The sequence below is a fragment of the Oryx dammah genome, unplaced genomic scaffold, assembly GCF_014754425.2.
Source record: "Oryx dammah isolate SB20612 unplaced genomic scaffold, SCBI_Odam_1.1 HiC_scaffold_20, whole genome shotgun sequence".
In the NCBI taxonomy this organism is placed as follows: Eukaryota; Metazoa; Chordata; class Mammalia; order Artiodactyla; family Bovidae; genus Oryx; species Oryx dammah.
The window spans coordinates 46,531,260-46,545,664 of NW_024070204.1; the positions used below are offsets into that span (position 1 = coordinate 46,531,260).

Sequence of the window (14,405 nt, forward strand, 5' to 3'; positions counted from 1 at the left end):
CGGGGGGAGCGGGGGGGGGGGGGTGCAGGGGAGGGGCGGGGGCGGGGCTGGCAGAGAAAGAGATGTCAGGCACTGTTCTAGAGTACTTGTGCTATTTTAGTTAATGCTCACAACCAACCCAAGAGGTAGTTACTCTTACTATCCCACTTTACAGAGGAGGAAAATGAGACAATGAGAAGTTAAGCAACTTGCCAAATCTACAGCGGTGGAGCCTGGCAGGCAACGCAGCTCAGAACCTGCCGTACTCAACAATGAAACAAAAACTCCTCTACACCCACAAAGGCTTCCTAAGTGCCCCCTATGGCCTAACGCAGTCCCTGGAGGTCTCCAGAGCCCTCCTTCTCCCCTACTCCTTTCAAGACTCAGGGCAATGAGCTCAACATCTAGTGCTATCCGCCTTTCCTTGTCAAGGACACTGGCCAACCTTCCCCTCTTTCACCAAGGATTTCTGAATCTGCCTTAGCCTCTTGCTCTAGCCCAAGTCCTATCGACTTTGTCAACCACAAGGGTGCGCTACCCAGCACCTTGGGTACATTTCCTCTTCTGCTTCCTAAGCTCCCCATCTTTCCCAAGGCCAACCAGTCACACATTGGAGCCTTCTCTCACATTTCCTCTTCTGCTTCCTAAGCTCCCCATCTTTCCCAAGGCCAACCACAGTCACACATTGGAGCCTTCTCTCCAAAAACTACTCTATGTCTGCAAAATTAAATTCATATACCCTATTGTCTCCCGCAATGAGTTTTCTCTCTCAGTTTTCTGAACGGTTATTCCAAATAACACCTACTGTTCAGTCCCATCAGCACCACCCATCCTCGCATCCTCTACTCACCCTTCCTTCCTTTCCACTAACTCAGAGCTCACAGTGGTCTATCATTTCCACCAACCTCTTGCCCCTGTCCTAAATTTCCTCTATTCCATTATCCACCCAGTAACTCACCCTGGAAAAAGCCCAACTTTTATTAATCTAACTGTCCACCTTCTTGAAACCTTCCTTTCCAGACAAAGTCTGCTGCTGCTGCCGCTGCTAAGTCTGGAAGAGAAAAAAACAAAAGTACCACAGACATCAGGTTTTTGTTGCTGTTGGATCATGGTCTCCACACCACAACCAGTGCATCTGTGACCTGGTCCTCAATGCCCTGGTCTTTCACTGCAGCTACTTCAGCTCCAACCGCTAGGCAACCATATTTCAGTCACACTCAGCAAGACAACCTCACGTTCCACTTCATCGGCATTTAACCATCTCAAGTTCAGCCCCCTTAGAAAGGAAAGCAGTCCCTCAATGTCCCTAGTCGCCTTCCAGTTCCAGCCCGAGCCCTCTTCTCATCCACAGTGAAATTTCCAGACAGCCTTGACTGCAGCGGTGTCGTGTCCTCACTTCCCACTGGGCCTCTGAGAGCCTCTGGCCAAGGTCACCATGCAGCCATCTTCTTCCATGATCTCTGGGCCACGAGAAACACAATTGGCTACTTCCTTCTCCTGGAAAGTCTCCCTTCTCAGCCTGTGAGATGCAACGCTCTGCAGGTTTTCTCCCAACCTTGCAGCTCTCTTTCTCTCTCAAGATTCCTTCCTTTTGCTGATCCCACGAAAACCACGTGCCTAATATGTACCGGCCCTGAGAGAGACACTAGACTTCCTTGGGTTCTCCCTTCCATACTGAGCACAACCCTCCCTGTGTGAGCTCAGACGTGACCATGGCTTCAGTTACCATCTAAACAGTTAAGGATGTGAGGTCAGACATTAGTAAGGCCTGGGTTCATATTCTGGCTCCATCACATTGCAGGCGTGACATAATTTCTCTAAGTCTCAATTTCCAATCTCTAAAAGGATAAAAGCAATAAATCATGCATGAAAGATACTTAGCACTGTGCCTCACAATGATAATTTAATAATACAGTTACACACACCTATATATGGCTTTCCACTTGGTGCTAGTGGTAAAAAATCTGCCTGTCTATACAGGAGACGCAAGAGATGCAGGTTTGAACCCTGGGTCACAAAGAGCCCCTGGAGTACGAAATGGCAACCCACTCCAGTATTTTTGCCTGGAAAATCGCACAGACAGAGGAGTCTGGTGGGCTACGCAATTCATGGGGTTGCAAAGAGTTAGACATGACTGAGCGCGCACACACACACAGAGCAAGTAACAATAATGTGACGTACTGCTTTTAACTCATTCAAAGCTCACCTCTAAGCTCCCACATAATTCAGATTCTGACACTGACTCTCAATTTGGACTTCCCACAAGCAGTGCAAACTCTGAACTCAAAGCCTTCACTTGCCTCTCCATGTGCCATTCCTTCAGGTGTCACCTACCACAGTATAGGACCCGTTTTGCCTCCGTGATGTCTATGGTGATTCTAAAACATGCCCATAAATCCTTTGACTTCCCGCCACCGAGAGGTGGTGCCTGTTTCCTGCCCTTGTGACTGCCTTGATGAACAAGTGCCACATAAGTGATGCCGCGTGACTGCTGAGGCCAGGTTAGAAAGACCAGTAGCTTCCACCAGTTTCTCCTGATACGTGTACTCTGTGAGCCTGCAATCTGGATGGAAGCAGTGCAGCTCCCTGGGGCCTCATGTAGAAAGATACATGAAGAGAGATGCCCCAGGAGTCCACATTTTCCAATCCTCCAGATTTCCATGTTGCCAGACCAGCATTCTAAGAAGTCTTGAGATGTGCCCAGCCACCATCTGATGGTAACTGAGTAAGGAATACTGAGCAAGAACAGCCTAATTGAACCCAATTCACCTCCAGATGCATGAGTTTAAAAAATGACTGTTATTAAGCCACTGTTTTAAGATGGTTTGTTACTCAGTAACAGATAACCAGGACAATGTTCAAATCAAAAATCTGAAAATTATCCCTACAATCTCCTTTGTTCTCATCTTCTACAGTCAATTACAAAATCCTGGCTATTTACAGATGTTACCTAAATCCGTCTATTTTTCTGCATCCTTCCTGCCTCTATCTGGCTATGAATACCATCATCTCACTCCTGAATCAGGACAGCATCTTCCAAACTAGGCTTCTGCCTCCCATCTGCTGCCCTTTCCAGCGCTTGTCCACACTGCCGCCTGACCTGACCATGTCACCCTAGGCAAACTTTAAAGGTTCCCACAATGTGACCCTAGGTGGACTCTGCAACAAAGTGTACCCAACTGTTCCTGACTCTGCTCCAGCCACACCAAGCCCTGGGAGTTCCTTAAAGCGATAGGGTTACTCACCCCCAACTCCCTGCACATGCTGTTCCTTCTGCCTGGCCCTGGCTCTGCCTGTCATTGGGCCAACACTCCTCAACTTCAATGTTGCAGATTAAAAATGACTCCTCTGAAAAGCTCGCTTTGACCTTCAAGTCCAGGTTAAGACTCCCTTTCATATACTCTATCAGTAACATGTATTTCCCTCTGAGTAGAATATGCCACTCCAAAACATCATTGCTTAGTTTTCATCTCTACAAGAGTATGAGTTCTCTGAGGGCAAGCCAATGTCTTATTCACTTATATATCCCTAGTGCCCAGAACATTACCAAAATACAGAACGCTTATAAAAACTTAGAGCTGCTTGAATAAATGATAATTATGTAAAGGCAAATTTATGATCACTCACTTAAAGAATTAGAAAGAATGGAAAAACAGATAGCTATTCCAAGAAGGATACAAGATGATTGAGGAAAACTTTGAAATAAAAGAAACACTTTAGATATCTAATTAATCCCACCTCTTTATAGATGAAGAAACTGAAGGCAGTGACATTGACTGGTTTGCCCAAACCATACACTGAGTTGCTTGCAAAGCAGGAATTACTACCAGGTCAACTGAGTACCTCTTCAGCAAGACAGGATTTTCAAGTGAAATCACACAACCAAAGAATATGGCTAATTAATTTCTTCAAATTAAAAGAAAAATCTGCCTTATGATTCTCCTATATTATATTGTTCTCATGCCTGAATACATGGAAGTAGCTCTGGGCAACTTTAAATTTCTTTGGGGTACACACTCATCAAAATAAATTAATGACTGTCAAAGTAAAGACTATTGGTGAGGATACAAAATAACTGGACCTTTTATACTACTGGTATAAGTCTAAGTGGTAAAAGTACTTTGGAAAATGTTTGGCAGTATTTAGTAAACCTAAAGAAGAGAAGCAAAAAAAAGAGGAGAAAAGGAAAGATATAAGCATCTGAATGCAGAGTTCCAAAAAATAGCAAGAAGAGATAAGAAAGCCTTCTTCAGTGATCAATGCAAAGAAATAGAGGAAAACAACAGAATGGGAAAGACTAGAGATCTCTTCAAGAAAATTACAGATACCAAGGGAACATTTCATGCAAAGATGGGCTCGATAAAGGACAGAAATGGTATGGACCTAACAGAAGCAGAAGATGTTAAGAAGAGGTGGCAAGAATACACAGAAAAACTGTACAAAAAAGATCTTCACAACCCAGATAATCATGATGGTGTGATCACTCATCTAGAGCCAGACATCCTGGAATGTGAAGTCAAATGGGCCTTAGAAAGCATCACTACGAACAAAGCGAGTGGAGGTGATGGAATTCCAGTTGAGCTATTTCAAATCCTGAAAGATGATGCTGTGAAAGTGCTGCACTCAATATGCCAGCACATTTGGAAAACTCAGCAGTGGCCACAGGACTGGAAAAGGTCAGTTTTCATTCCAATCCCAAAGAAAGGCAATGCCAAAGAATGCTCAAACTACCGCACAATTGCACTCATCTCACATGCTAGTAAAGTAATGCTCAAAGTTCTCCAAGCCAGGCTTCAGCAATACGTGAACCGTGAACTTCCAGATGTTCAAGCTGGTTTTAGAAAGGCAGAGGAACCAGAGATCAAATTGCCAACATCCGCTGGATCATGGAAAAAGCAAGAGAGTTCCAGAAAAACATCTATTTCTGCTTTAGTGACTATGCCAAAGCCTTTCACTGTGTGGATCACAATAAACTCTGGAAAATTCTGAAAGAGATGGGAATACCAGACCCCCTGACCTGCCTCTTGAGAAATCTGTATGCAGGTCAGGAAGCAACAGTTAGAACTGGACATGGAACAACAGACTGGTCCAAATAGGAAAGGCTGTATATTGTCACCCTGCTTATTTAACTTACATGCAGAGTACATCATGAGAAACACTGGACTGGAAGAAACACAAGCTGGAATCAAGATTGTCAGGAGAAATATCAATAACCTCAGATACGCAGATGACACCACCTTTACGGCAGAAAGTGAAGAGGAACTAAAAAGCCTCTTGATGAAAGTGAAAGTGGAGAGTGAAAAAGTTGGCTTAAAGCTCAACATTCAGAAAACGAAGATCATGGCATCTGGTCCCATCACTTCATGGCAAATATATGGGGAAACAGTGGAAACAATGTCAGACTTTATTTTGGGGGGCTCCAAAATCACTGCAGATGGTGGCTGCAGCCATGACATTAAAAGACACTTACTCCTTGGAAGACAAGTTATGACCAACCTAGACAGCATATTCAAAAGCAGAGACGTTACTTTGCAGACTAAGGTCCGTCTAGTCAAGGCTATGGTTTTTCCTGTGGTCATGTATGGATGTGAGAGTTGGACTGTGAAGAAGGCTGAGCACCGAAGAACTGATGCTTTTGAACTGTTGTGTTGGAGAAGACTCTGAGAGTCCCTTGGACTGCAAGGAGATCCAACCAGTCCATTCTGAAGGAGATCAGCCCTGGGATTTCTTTGGAAGGAATGATGCTAAAGCTGAAGCTCCAGTACTTTGGCCACCTCATGCAAAGAGTTGACTCATTGGAAAAGACTCTGATGCTGGGAGGGATTGGGGGCAGGAGGAGAAAGGGACGACAGAGGATGAGATGGCTGGATGGCATCACGGACTCTATGGACGTGAGTCTGAGTGAACTCCGGGAGTTGGTGATGGACAGGGAGGCCTGGCGTGCTGCGATTCATGGGGTCGCAAAGAGTCGGACACGATTGAGCGACTGAACTGAACTGAAAAACATTACAGAAATAAAACAAGTTTCAAGAAAATAAGGTGATATGTTACAATTTTGTTAAAATTATTAACCACCAAGAATACCATATTATTTACACATATATGCAAATATAATAAAAATGCAACAACAACAGCAAAACCCACACGAGAACAGTGCCTACTTCCTTTGGGGTAGTTGTCACCATGGAGAAGGATGAAGAAAGCATGGGAGAGCAGAAGGCTTTCACCTTAAAGCTTCTTTTTTTAAAAAAGCATCCAGCATTTTGAAGTTAAAATGGCAAAATACTAACAGCTTTAACTGGGGAGATAGGTACACAGAAGTGCATTCTCATTTTCTGTACTTTCTTGAACATTTGCATTTATTAAAGATTAAACTGTGAAAGAATTGTATTTTACTTTAGCTCCTGACTCCCATGTACAGACTGATCAAGGAACAAGTGCAGGCCTTCTGAACCTCAACCAATGGTCCTGGGATGGCTCCAGACTGTCAACTGCTCCACCAGAGAGCCTGGAGAAGCTGCTCTCTCTCTGTGAAAAAAGAACTCTCGGGAATCCCTCTGGGGGAGACATGGCCACAATTGCTAGGGTCGAAGTCCCTGACCCGGAGAGAAGCAATCCAGAAGTCAGAACCATTCCCAGCAAATCTGGGTACAAAGGAGCCTGATAAATGAGATGTTCCTGCAAAATCATGTGCATCTGGCTGGGAACCAAAGTGCAGTGCATGCTTGTGCACGGCGGGGGGGGGGGGGCCGGGGGGGGGCCAGGAGGGTGCAAAAGGTGAGCAAAGTCTCTCACCTGGAGGTACTGACAAGTGTACTTCCTCAACTGCAGCACAGCTGTCACTGGGTTCCCAGGGGGGCTTCTCACAGGTGATGGCAGCAATCAAGTAACCTCTCAATTTCCAGTCCTGTGTCTGAATCATGGCCCCTCTCACTCATCCTCTTAACTATTAATTATTACCAGTTACAGCAGTACTGAATAATGCTTACATGCATGGGCTTGGAATCCCCAAGCTAGCTGGTACCCTAGCCCTGACATTCAGTTACATGATCCCAGCCATTACTCCACCTCACAGAGCCTTAAGTTCCCAGGATCTAGTCAACAGGACTGCCGGAAGGATTAAATAGGGTAATGCACGTAAAAACACCCTGCACAGTATGTGATATATAGTTCCGTATTCACCCTGCATCAGACTCAATTCTAGTGATAAAAGGATAATCAAGATAGTCAGCGACCCTGCACTGATACAAGTTACAGATTCAGATAATGAAAACATCTGCAAAGCGCCCAAAATTAAGAGTTTTAAGATGGCAACCACAGAGCGTTCAGCCAAGCATGGGGGCCCTTCTGAGCCACATGCCCATGAAGCCAGCCCTGCCAGAAGCAAATGTGTTCACTTTGCTGATACTCAGAAACAAGGGTCAACAAGAACTGAGTTTTTCAGATTCAACCAAACACCAGAAGCACTGGGGAGATGCCAGGGGAAGAGCCACAGCATAAGTAAGGAGGCCACAGGCTCCAAAATAAAAGCCCATTTTTAACTCAATTTGTGAGAAGTATCAGCATTTGTTAACCAAAATGCAGTTACCAAATTTTCTCTAAAAATTTTTTCTTCCTCAAAAGCAAACTCTTTAGCTTCAGGAGACTCTGCCCAACAGAAACTCATAAGCAAAAGGCCACTTGGGCCTAATGTCTGCTAGGCAAAGCCCCACTTTACAGGCAGCACTTATTTAAGGAGCACAGCAGATTTCAAATAAACTGCCAAATAGATGCTGAGTCTCGGGGACCTCTTCAAAAAGACGACTGGGGCTTGTGACTCTGAAGGTGTCCTTGAAGTGACACTAGGGGGCGGAGTACCAAGGTTGCCTGGAAACCCACGTGTGGTTATTTGATAAAACATTAGATGGTGAAGGTCACCTAGGTGCCCAGAGTCAGGACATCACAGGGTGGAAGGCTCAGGACACGACACAGTTCTCTTTCTATCCAGCCTTCCTTTCAACAGGCATTTAGCAGAGACAAGTCTTTGAGCACAGGGGAACAGCGACCGACCAGCCTGCTCCTGGCCCCTGGTAATTCTTGACTGGAGAAGTAACATGGTAATTACATGAAATACACTGTAAAACCTTCAACTGCATTCCAATAGCTTTAACATCAAGCTGGAAGGAAGGCAGTGAAGAGGGAAGGTTCTGGGACCACAGTCCCAGCTCTATTACTTGTTAGCTGTGTGAACTTGGGGAAATTACAAAACCTCTCTCAGCCTTGGTTTAATGCATTACATGTGGAAAGTATTTACATTATCTGGCACCACAGTACGGGCTCAATAAACGGTAACAACTATTTTATCCTCATAATACCTATGCTTAACTCCCCCCACCCTCAGCATGCCTGCAAGCACACAGCTTAGGCATCCTTCAGAATGCAAGGTCCCAGAGGACACGAATCATCCCCATGTGTGCTCTCTTGGGATTCATGTTACAAGCCTAGAACCACAGACAGTTGAGAACCAGAGCTACTGCCTTACATCGCAGCTTCTGCCTCATGGTCTGGATATTTTTGCAACTTTTTTGCTAAAAGAACCAGTTATTGTGTTCTCTTTTTATCTTATGATTTACTAATAAAAGAACACCTATGTGACTGACTAATCCAGCTGTAGTTAAGATTAAAAATATATGGCCTATATTATCACTTTATACATAGAACACGTAAGTTATACTGTTCATAGTCATTCACAGTTAAAAAGCAACACACTTCTAAGACCACGGAACATCAGATAAAGTCATAACTGTGCCTTCACTCCTCTTTTAGAATTAGGCTCATTTACAACTTAGTAGAACCTCAGAGTTCTGTGTATCGATACATCAAGAGCTTCTGTTTTTGGATGGTTGATTATTTGGTTTGTATTCTGCAAATGGTGATGGGTTTGTGCTGATCCATCTATCTTCTTTCACCTGATCTTCCCTATTGACACGCAAATTTTTATACAACAGGTTTAGCCTGTGACCAAGAAACTAGGCCAGGTTCACCAACCTATACAGAAAAAGAAACCTAGAACCCTGGCCTTATTAGATCCCAAACCCAACATACAGGTGAAATGATCATTATCTGATAATTAGCAGCCAAAGGAGCACTTTGAGACGTCACATTTTCAGGCCCAGCTTTGCACTTCAGTTCACAATGAAACAAAGAAACACACAGAGATAACCTACAGAAAGCCAAGGAGCACATCACAGGCTGCCTCTTCCCCCACCTGCCTACCTATCTGTCCACTGCCACAGGTTCCTGCAGAGCCACCCACAACCCTCCAGTCCCACAGCCAAGGCGATCCCAGTGGGGGCTCATCCTCCATGACTTTCAGGGTCATGCACAAAGCAGGGGTCCCATAAACATTTGTTAGATGGATTAAGGAACATGTTTTATTTTTTATAGGTAGTAAACAATCCTCAAGGAAGTCTTGTAACTTCCTGCTTGCTGATGACATTAAATCTCTCCATATACTGAGACTAATTTAAAGGTAGCCCAATCTTTAAAACTGGGCAGTCACAGTCATTCTACAGGGGGCATAAGAATAATATGAGTAACATAACCACAGTATATTAACATTCTACATCTGAAAAGCAACATGCTGTTTATAAATCACTCTCCCTCCATCATCCCATGTAATCATCGCTGGCATTACACAAAGCATACCAAATTTTATTGATGTTATTTTGATGGCAGAAGGGGGGGAAGAGGTAAAATTCAAGCCAATCAACATGAGTCTGGACACAAAGAATATTAAACCGAGAGGAATCTAGAAGTTGATTTTGTCCAACCTTCCAGGAAAACCTGGTAGACACGTTTTCCATTATAGCTTAACTATTTTCTCCTTATTCAGAAAGTTCCACACACTGTCTTACTAGTTCTACCTGTCAGAAGAGAAACAGGAAGATGCTGGTACTGCCCACTGGAACAGCAACAGAATCTTCATCTACAGACCAGACAGGTGTGAACATGGCATTTAAAACCCATTCCTAAAATGGGGAAAAGGTATATGGCCTGTCAATACTGAGATTTTTATATTTAAATACTGGAAGACCAAGATTTTTATTTTTAAATGGCCACACAGGCAAAACAAATACCTTGATAATCTTAAAGTTAAGAGTAAAAGATACATTCTGCATTCCCCAGAGTAAAACACCTAATCCAAACAGATGTTATCTTGTCTTACTTTAGAAGCTGGAGAGAAAAGCCGTCCCTTCTCTCATATTCATTCAACAAATAAAGATAGGGTACAGAGTGATACATGAAATTACTGAGGATACATAAATTACCATTATTGTAGTTCCCTAAACTGAAGTCAAAACTTTATTCTAAATAGAAAGGCACTGGGCTTCACCTTATCTGTCACCTTTAATTTATAGCATTTCCTTCAAGTTAAGAAATCAACAGTAGCCTCTAAGATCAGAGAGTTTTATCCTTTGCTTTAATATTCACAGTCTTATTGAAAGCACCTCCTTCTCTCATTTCTCTTCCTTCCACTGTCCTGCAATTAAAAAAGGTTAAGTGATGCCATCCAGCCCAAAGAACAATGGACAATGCATACACACACAGCTCCCTCTTCTTCCAGCAGCAATAAGAAGAAAGTCAAACGCCAATTAAAAAGAAAAGAGAAGAAAAGATGGCATACACACTATCCCTGTCAAGTGCATGGACAGGGCACTTACTCTAGTCCACAAGCTCAGCAAAATCTGAAGGGTCAAACTAGAAAGGAGTGTATTTTCTCTGGAAGGTAAGTAAAAGAACTTGGGAACTGATTTTTAAAATAAGATGCCAGTCAATGAAATTGATTTTCACTTTTCAGAAACTGGTTTTTAATAAACACCACATAAAAACCATGGAAAAGCAAATGAGTCCATCTGAAAGGCAAGAGGAATGATGTGTGGAACATCATTTTCTCTGAGAACTAAGTAAAATGTAAACACAGAAGACCACCTGCAGAGGCTTTTTCCTTTAATGTTTAAGGATTTCCTTAAGTCTTCTCACAGCGGATACTTGACACACTCATCAGAACTGACTTATTTCCTTTAAGAGTTTTTTCCTCACCACCGATGATTAGCCAAGTGATTTTTACGGGACTGTTTCACTACACTTGTGAATTTTTAAAAAAGCATAGCTAAGGTGACAAAATAGTGATTTTTTAAAAATAGGAATGCATAGGGTATATGCGGGCGTGGCAGGTAAAACCAAAAAAAGCCATGTCAAATTTGGGGCCCATTGATTTTGACACATAATTTAGGAAATTGAGGAAGAAAGAATCTGCTTTTCAGGTCATCTAGAGCACCACAAGCATTCCCCATCAGGAAATTAACCTGAGTAATTAACCAGAGTCTTCCAATTGTTTTCCCCCACTAACTGCTGTAGTGGGTTTGGCACCTCAAAGACAGGTTTACAATGCAATTTGCAACTTTAAAACTCACTCAGCAAATGAAATAGCAAGTTCCTTTTTAGGAACTACTTAACTAAGCATTCAAAATCAGCTTTCATTAGTATAGGTAAGGCAGCCCTTCCCAATTCCATAATCATCCTCAACAAACTTTGGCTTTAATTAAGGCAAACTGCAAGACAAAACCATAGTACAGTACGAGACAAGCTACTAAATAATCAGTTACTTAATTCAAAAAATAGTCTTTAAGAAACATCTGACAACTCTCTTCCCCTACATAACACTTTACATTTTAAAGAACCCCCAATCAGATAACCTCCTTAACTGGCTACACTGTGAGCACCTAATGTCCCTTTATCACAAAGACAGAGGAAGTTACTGAAATCAACAAAGGAAGAAAACAGAATTTGAATTCAGTTTTTGACTCCCCTCGATGCACAAGGTCATGTATTAACTGCAGTCACCACCCCTCCCCACAAGCCCATCAAACCAGGAAGATTTAGGGGAAATAAGCCCAAATACAAGATAGCATTACAAAACCAGTTCTTGTCCAGCGTTTCTTGACTATGAACGCATTCACAGTCTTTCTTAGTACACAGCATTAGTGTAATTCCTAGAAGGCACTGGCAAATCTCTGCCAGGCCAATCTGCAGGCAGAAACCAGCATGCTTGTTGAACAGTATGTGCTCAGCAAGATGACAGGATGGTCAATGTCTTTACCATTTACTTCAACTCTGCATTGCAACAGGGGTTCTAGATAAAAAGGTAAACCTGGTAACTGTTTAGGATTGAACACAGCCAACATTAATGAGGATCCCCGTGAACACAAACATGCACCTCTGGGGAAATAATTTCTCGAACAATATGCGGTATTTTGCATAATTATACACACACACATAAATCAAGTGCATTTTTAAAGTAACGTTCAGCCCCAACATTGAGCTGACACTTTTCCCACCTAAACTTCTCAGCACAAGCCTGGCCTAAAAAGCACAAACAGGGTCCAATCTGTGCACCGGGTAAGAAACAAGCGTCCACGGCAGGGACGGCGAGGCAATGCCTGCCTGCCCAGTCCTTTCTGCCCAGGCTGCGATGTAGTTTAGTCCCGTCTACTATATGGTAATGTGCTTTTAAAACCTCGCGGCGACCGAGGTCATAGCTTTAGAGATCTAATAACAACCAAATGACCGGAGCTGCCGGGCACTTAGTAAGCCATTCCGGTTATGGCTCTTTAATAGTACCTGGAGTTCTGCTAAAGGCAGAGGGGAAAACTCCTGCTTCCTGAGAAAGAAAGTCCTCTGCAGGAGTGCAGAGAGAAGCAAAGAACCGACCACAGGCAAAAGACGCCCCGCCGCCGCGGCCCCATTTCTCGGGGAGCGCCCGTGCGCCCCTCGCCCCACAGAACCGCTGGCCCGGGCCGCACCTTTACCTGTCAGTTCCACCACTCCCTGGGAGCTGCGGTCCCACTGCCTCAGCTGCCACCCCTCTGAGTCCCGGCACAGCTCCAGAGCTGGCTTTGGGAGAAAGAACCCCAAAGGCATCCCATCCCAAAGAAAGAAAGCAAAAAGGCTGTTCCTCCAGGCGGAGGGACATCGGGCACGTTGAGGTCCGAGGGGCGACACGCCACCCCTGCCCCTCACCTACCAGATAATCCATGTACAGAAACGCCTCACTTATCCGGAGATCAGACATCCGACAGCCTAAAGCATCCGGAACGGCTCCGAACCCGGAAAAAAAAGCAGCGTCTCTGGCTGCGAGCAAGCAGCCCCTGAAAAAGCCAACAACAACGAAAATAACCGAGAGAAGTCGAGGAGCCGAAGATTACACAAGGGGCGCGGCGATTGGCCGGGCGGGCGGGCAGAAGGAAAGGAGAGCGTTCATTGGTTGTGGCGTCTATAAAAGGCAGGCCACTGCGGGTGGCAGGGGAGAAGCGCGGGAGCGGCCGGGGCGCTGGTTCCTGTGAGGAGGGCGGAGGGGCGGGGGCTAGGGCTGCGCGGGCGGAAGAACGAGCCGGGAAGAGCGGAAAATCAACCGGTGCTGTCGTCGCCGGCGTTCCGTGTGCTTCCGTGGCCTCCGAGTTGGGTAAATCGGAACCGAACAGTGTTCCATAGGAGAGCTTAGTGTCTCCTTCCATCCCCCAGTAGGAAGCTCGCGCTGAAACGTGGGAGGCGTAGAAGCAAGCTACTTAATGCCCCTCTCCGGAGCGATTTCCCGAAGGCCCTGTGGCCTCAAGACTGCACAGCTGGGATGACGAATGTGTAAGAAGGTACTCTGAACAGGCAAGCCTGTGACTCGGGGGCGGCCCCTCCCCATTTTCAGGATGTGAAGCGAAGGTGGACAGCTCCAGCCTGATGTCCTGGGGGTATACAGAAGCCCCGGCCGCGGCAAGAGGTAACCTGGGAGGTAACCCTCTTATCCTAACGTTAGATTGCCCCCAGGAGAATCTGCTCTTCACCAACGAAAAGGCAAAGAAAAAAAAGTTAAGGGACTCTGTATAAGTCGGTTGTAGACTCAGGACTCTCGGGAAGCATCAGTTGGTCAGTTCTTTGCATGTTTTGTGCCCAGTTACACGGTACACCATTCTACTACCCCTGTAGAGAATGAGCAATAGGATGAGAAGCGCTCTGAAAAGACCCGAGTAATAGTGTTTGGGACCCGATGTCATTCTGAGAAGTAAAAGTATCTATCAGCAGCTGCATTTGATGTGTGCACTTCCTGGTAAATAATGTGGAAACTGGCACCAGAATTTAAATATTGCATTCGGCGTGGAGGGAAAAAGCACTTTAGGCTATGAACAACTAAATCTTAAACAAAAAGAGCCTTGAGTGTTCTTATCCAGGTTCTTTTCTGATTCAGGCTTTTTTTCCTCCAAGTGTATGTCTAAACTATACTTCTGAAGAAATTACAATGAGTTTTTGCTACGCAGAAGCTAACGAGACTCAATAGCACCAAGCCCTCAGATCGTTTTGATTGTTTTTGGCCTGGTGTTAAGTCAAAAACATGT

The 14,405-nt window shown here is 44.5% G+C and overlaps 1 protein-coding gene across 1 annotated transcript in view; it reads right to left on the bottom strand.

Annotated features, from left to right (window-relative positions):
- The window catches only part of ARL15 (ADP ribosylation factor like GTPase 15), a 466,828-nt gene extending 453,588 nt beyond the window's left edge, over positions 1–13,240 (bottom strand). The window contains exon 1 of the mRNA XM_040262517.1: positions 13,046–13,240. Coding sequence (XP_040118451.1) covers positions 13,046–13,093 — 48 coding nt within the window. The 5' untranslated portion in view covers positions 13,094–13,240. The remainder of the gene's footprint in view (positions 1–13,045) is intronic.
- Positions 13,241–14,405: the final 1,165 nt, after the last annotated feature.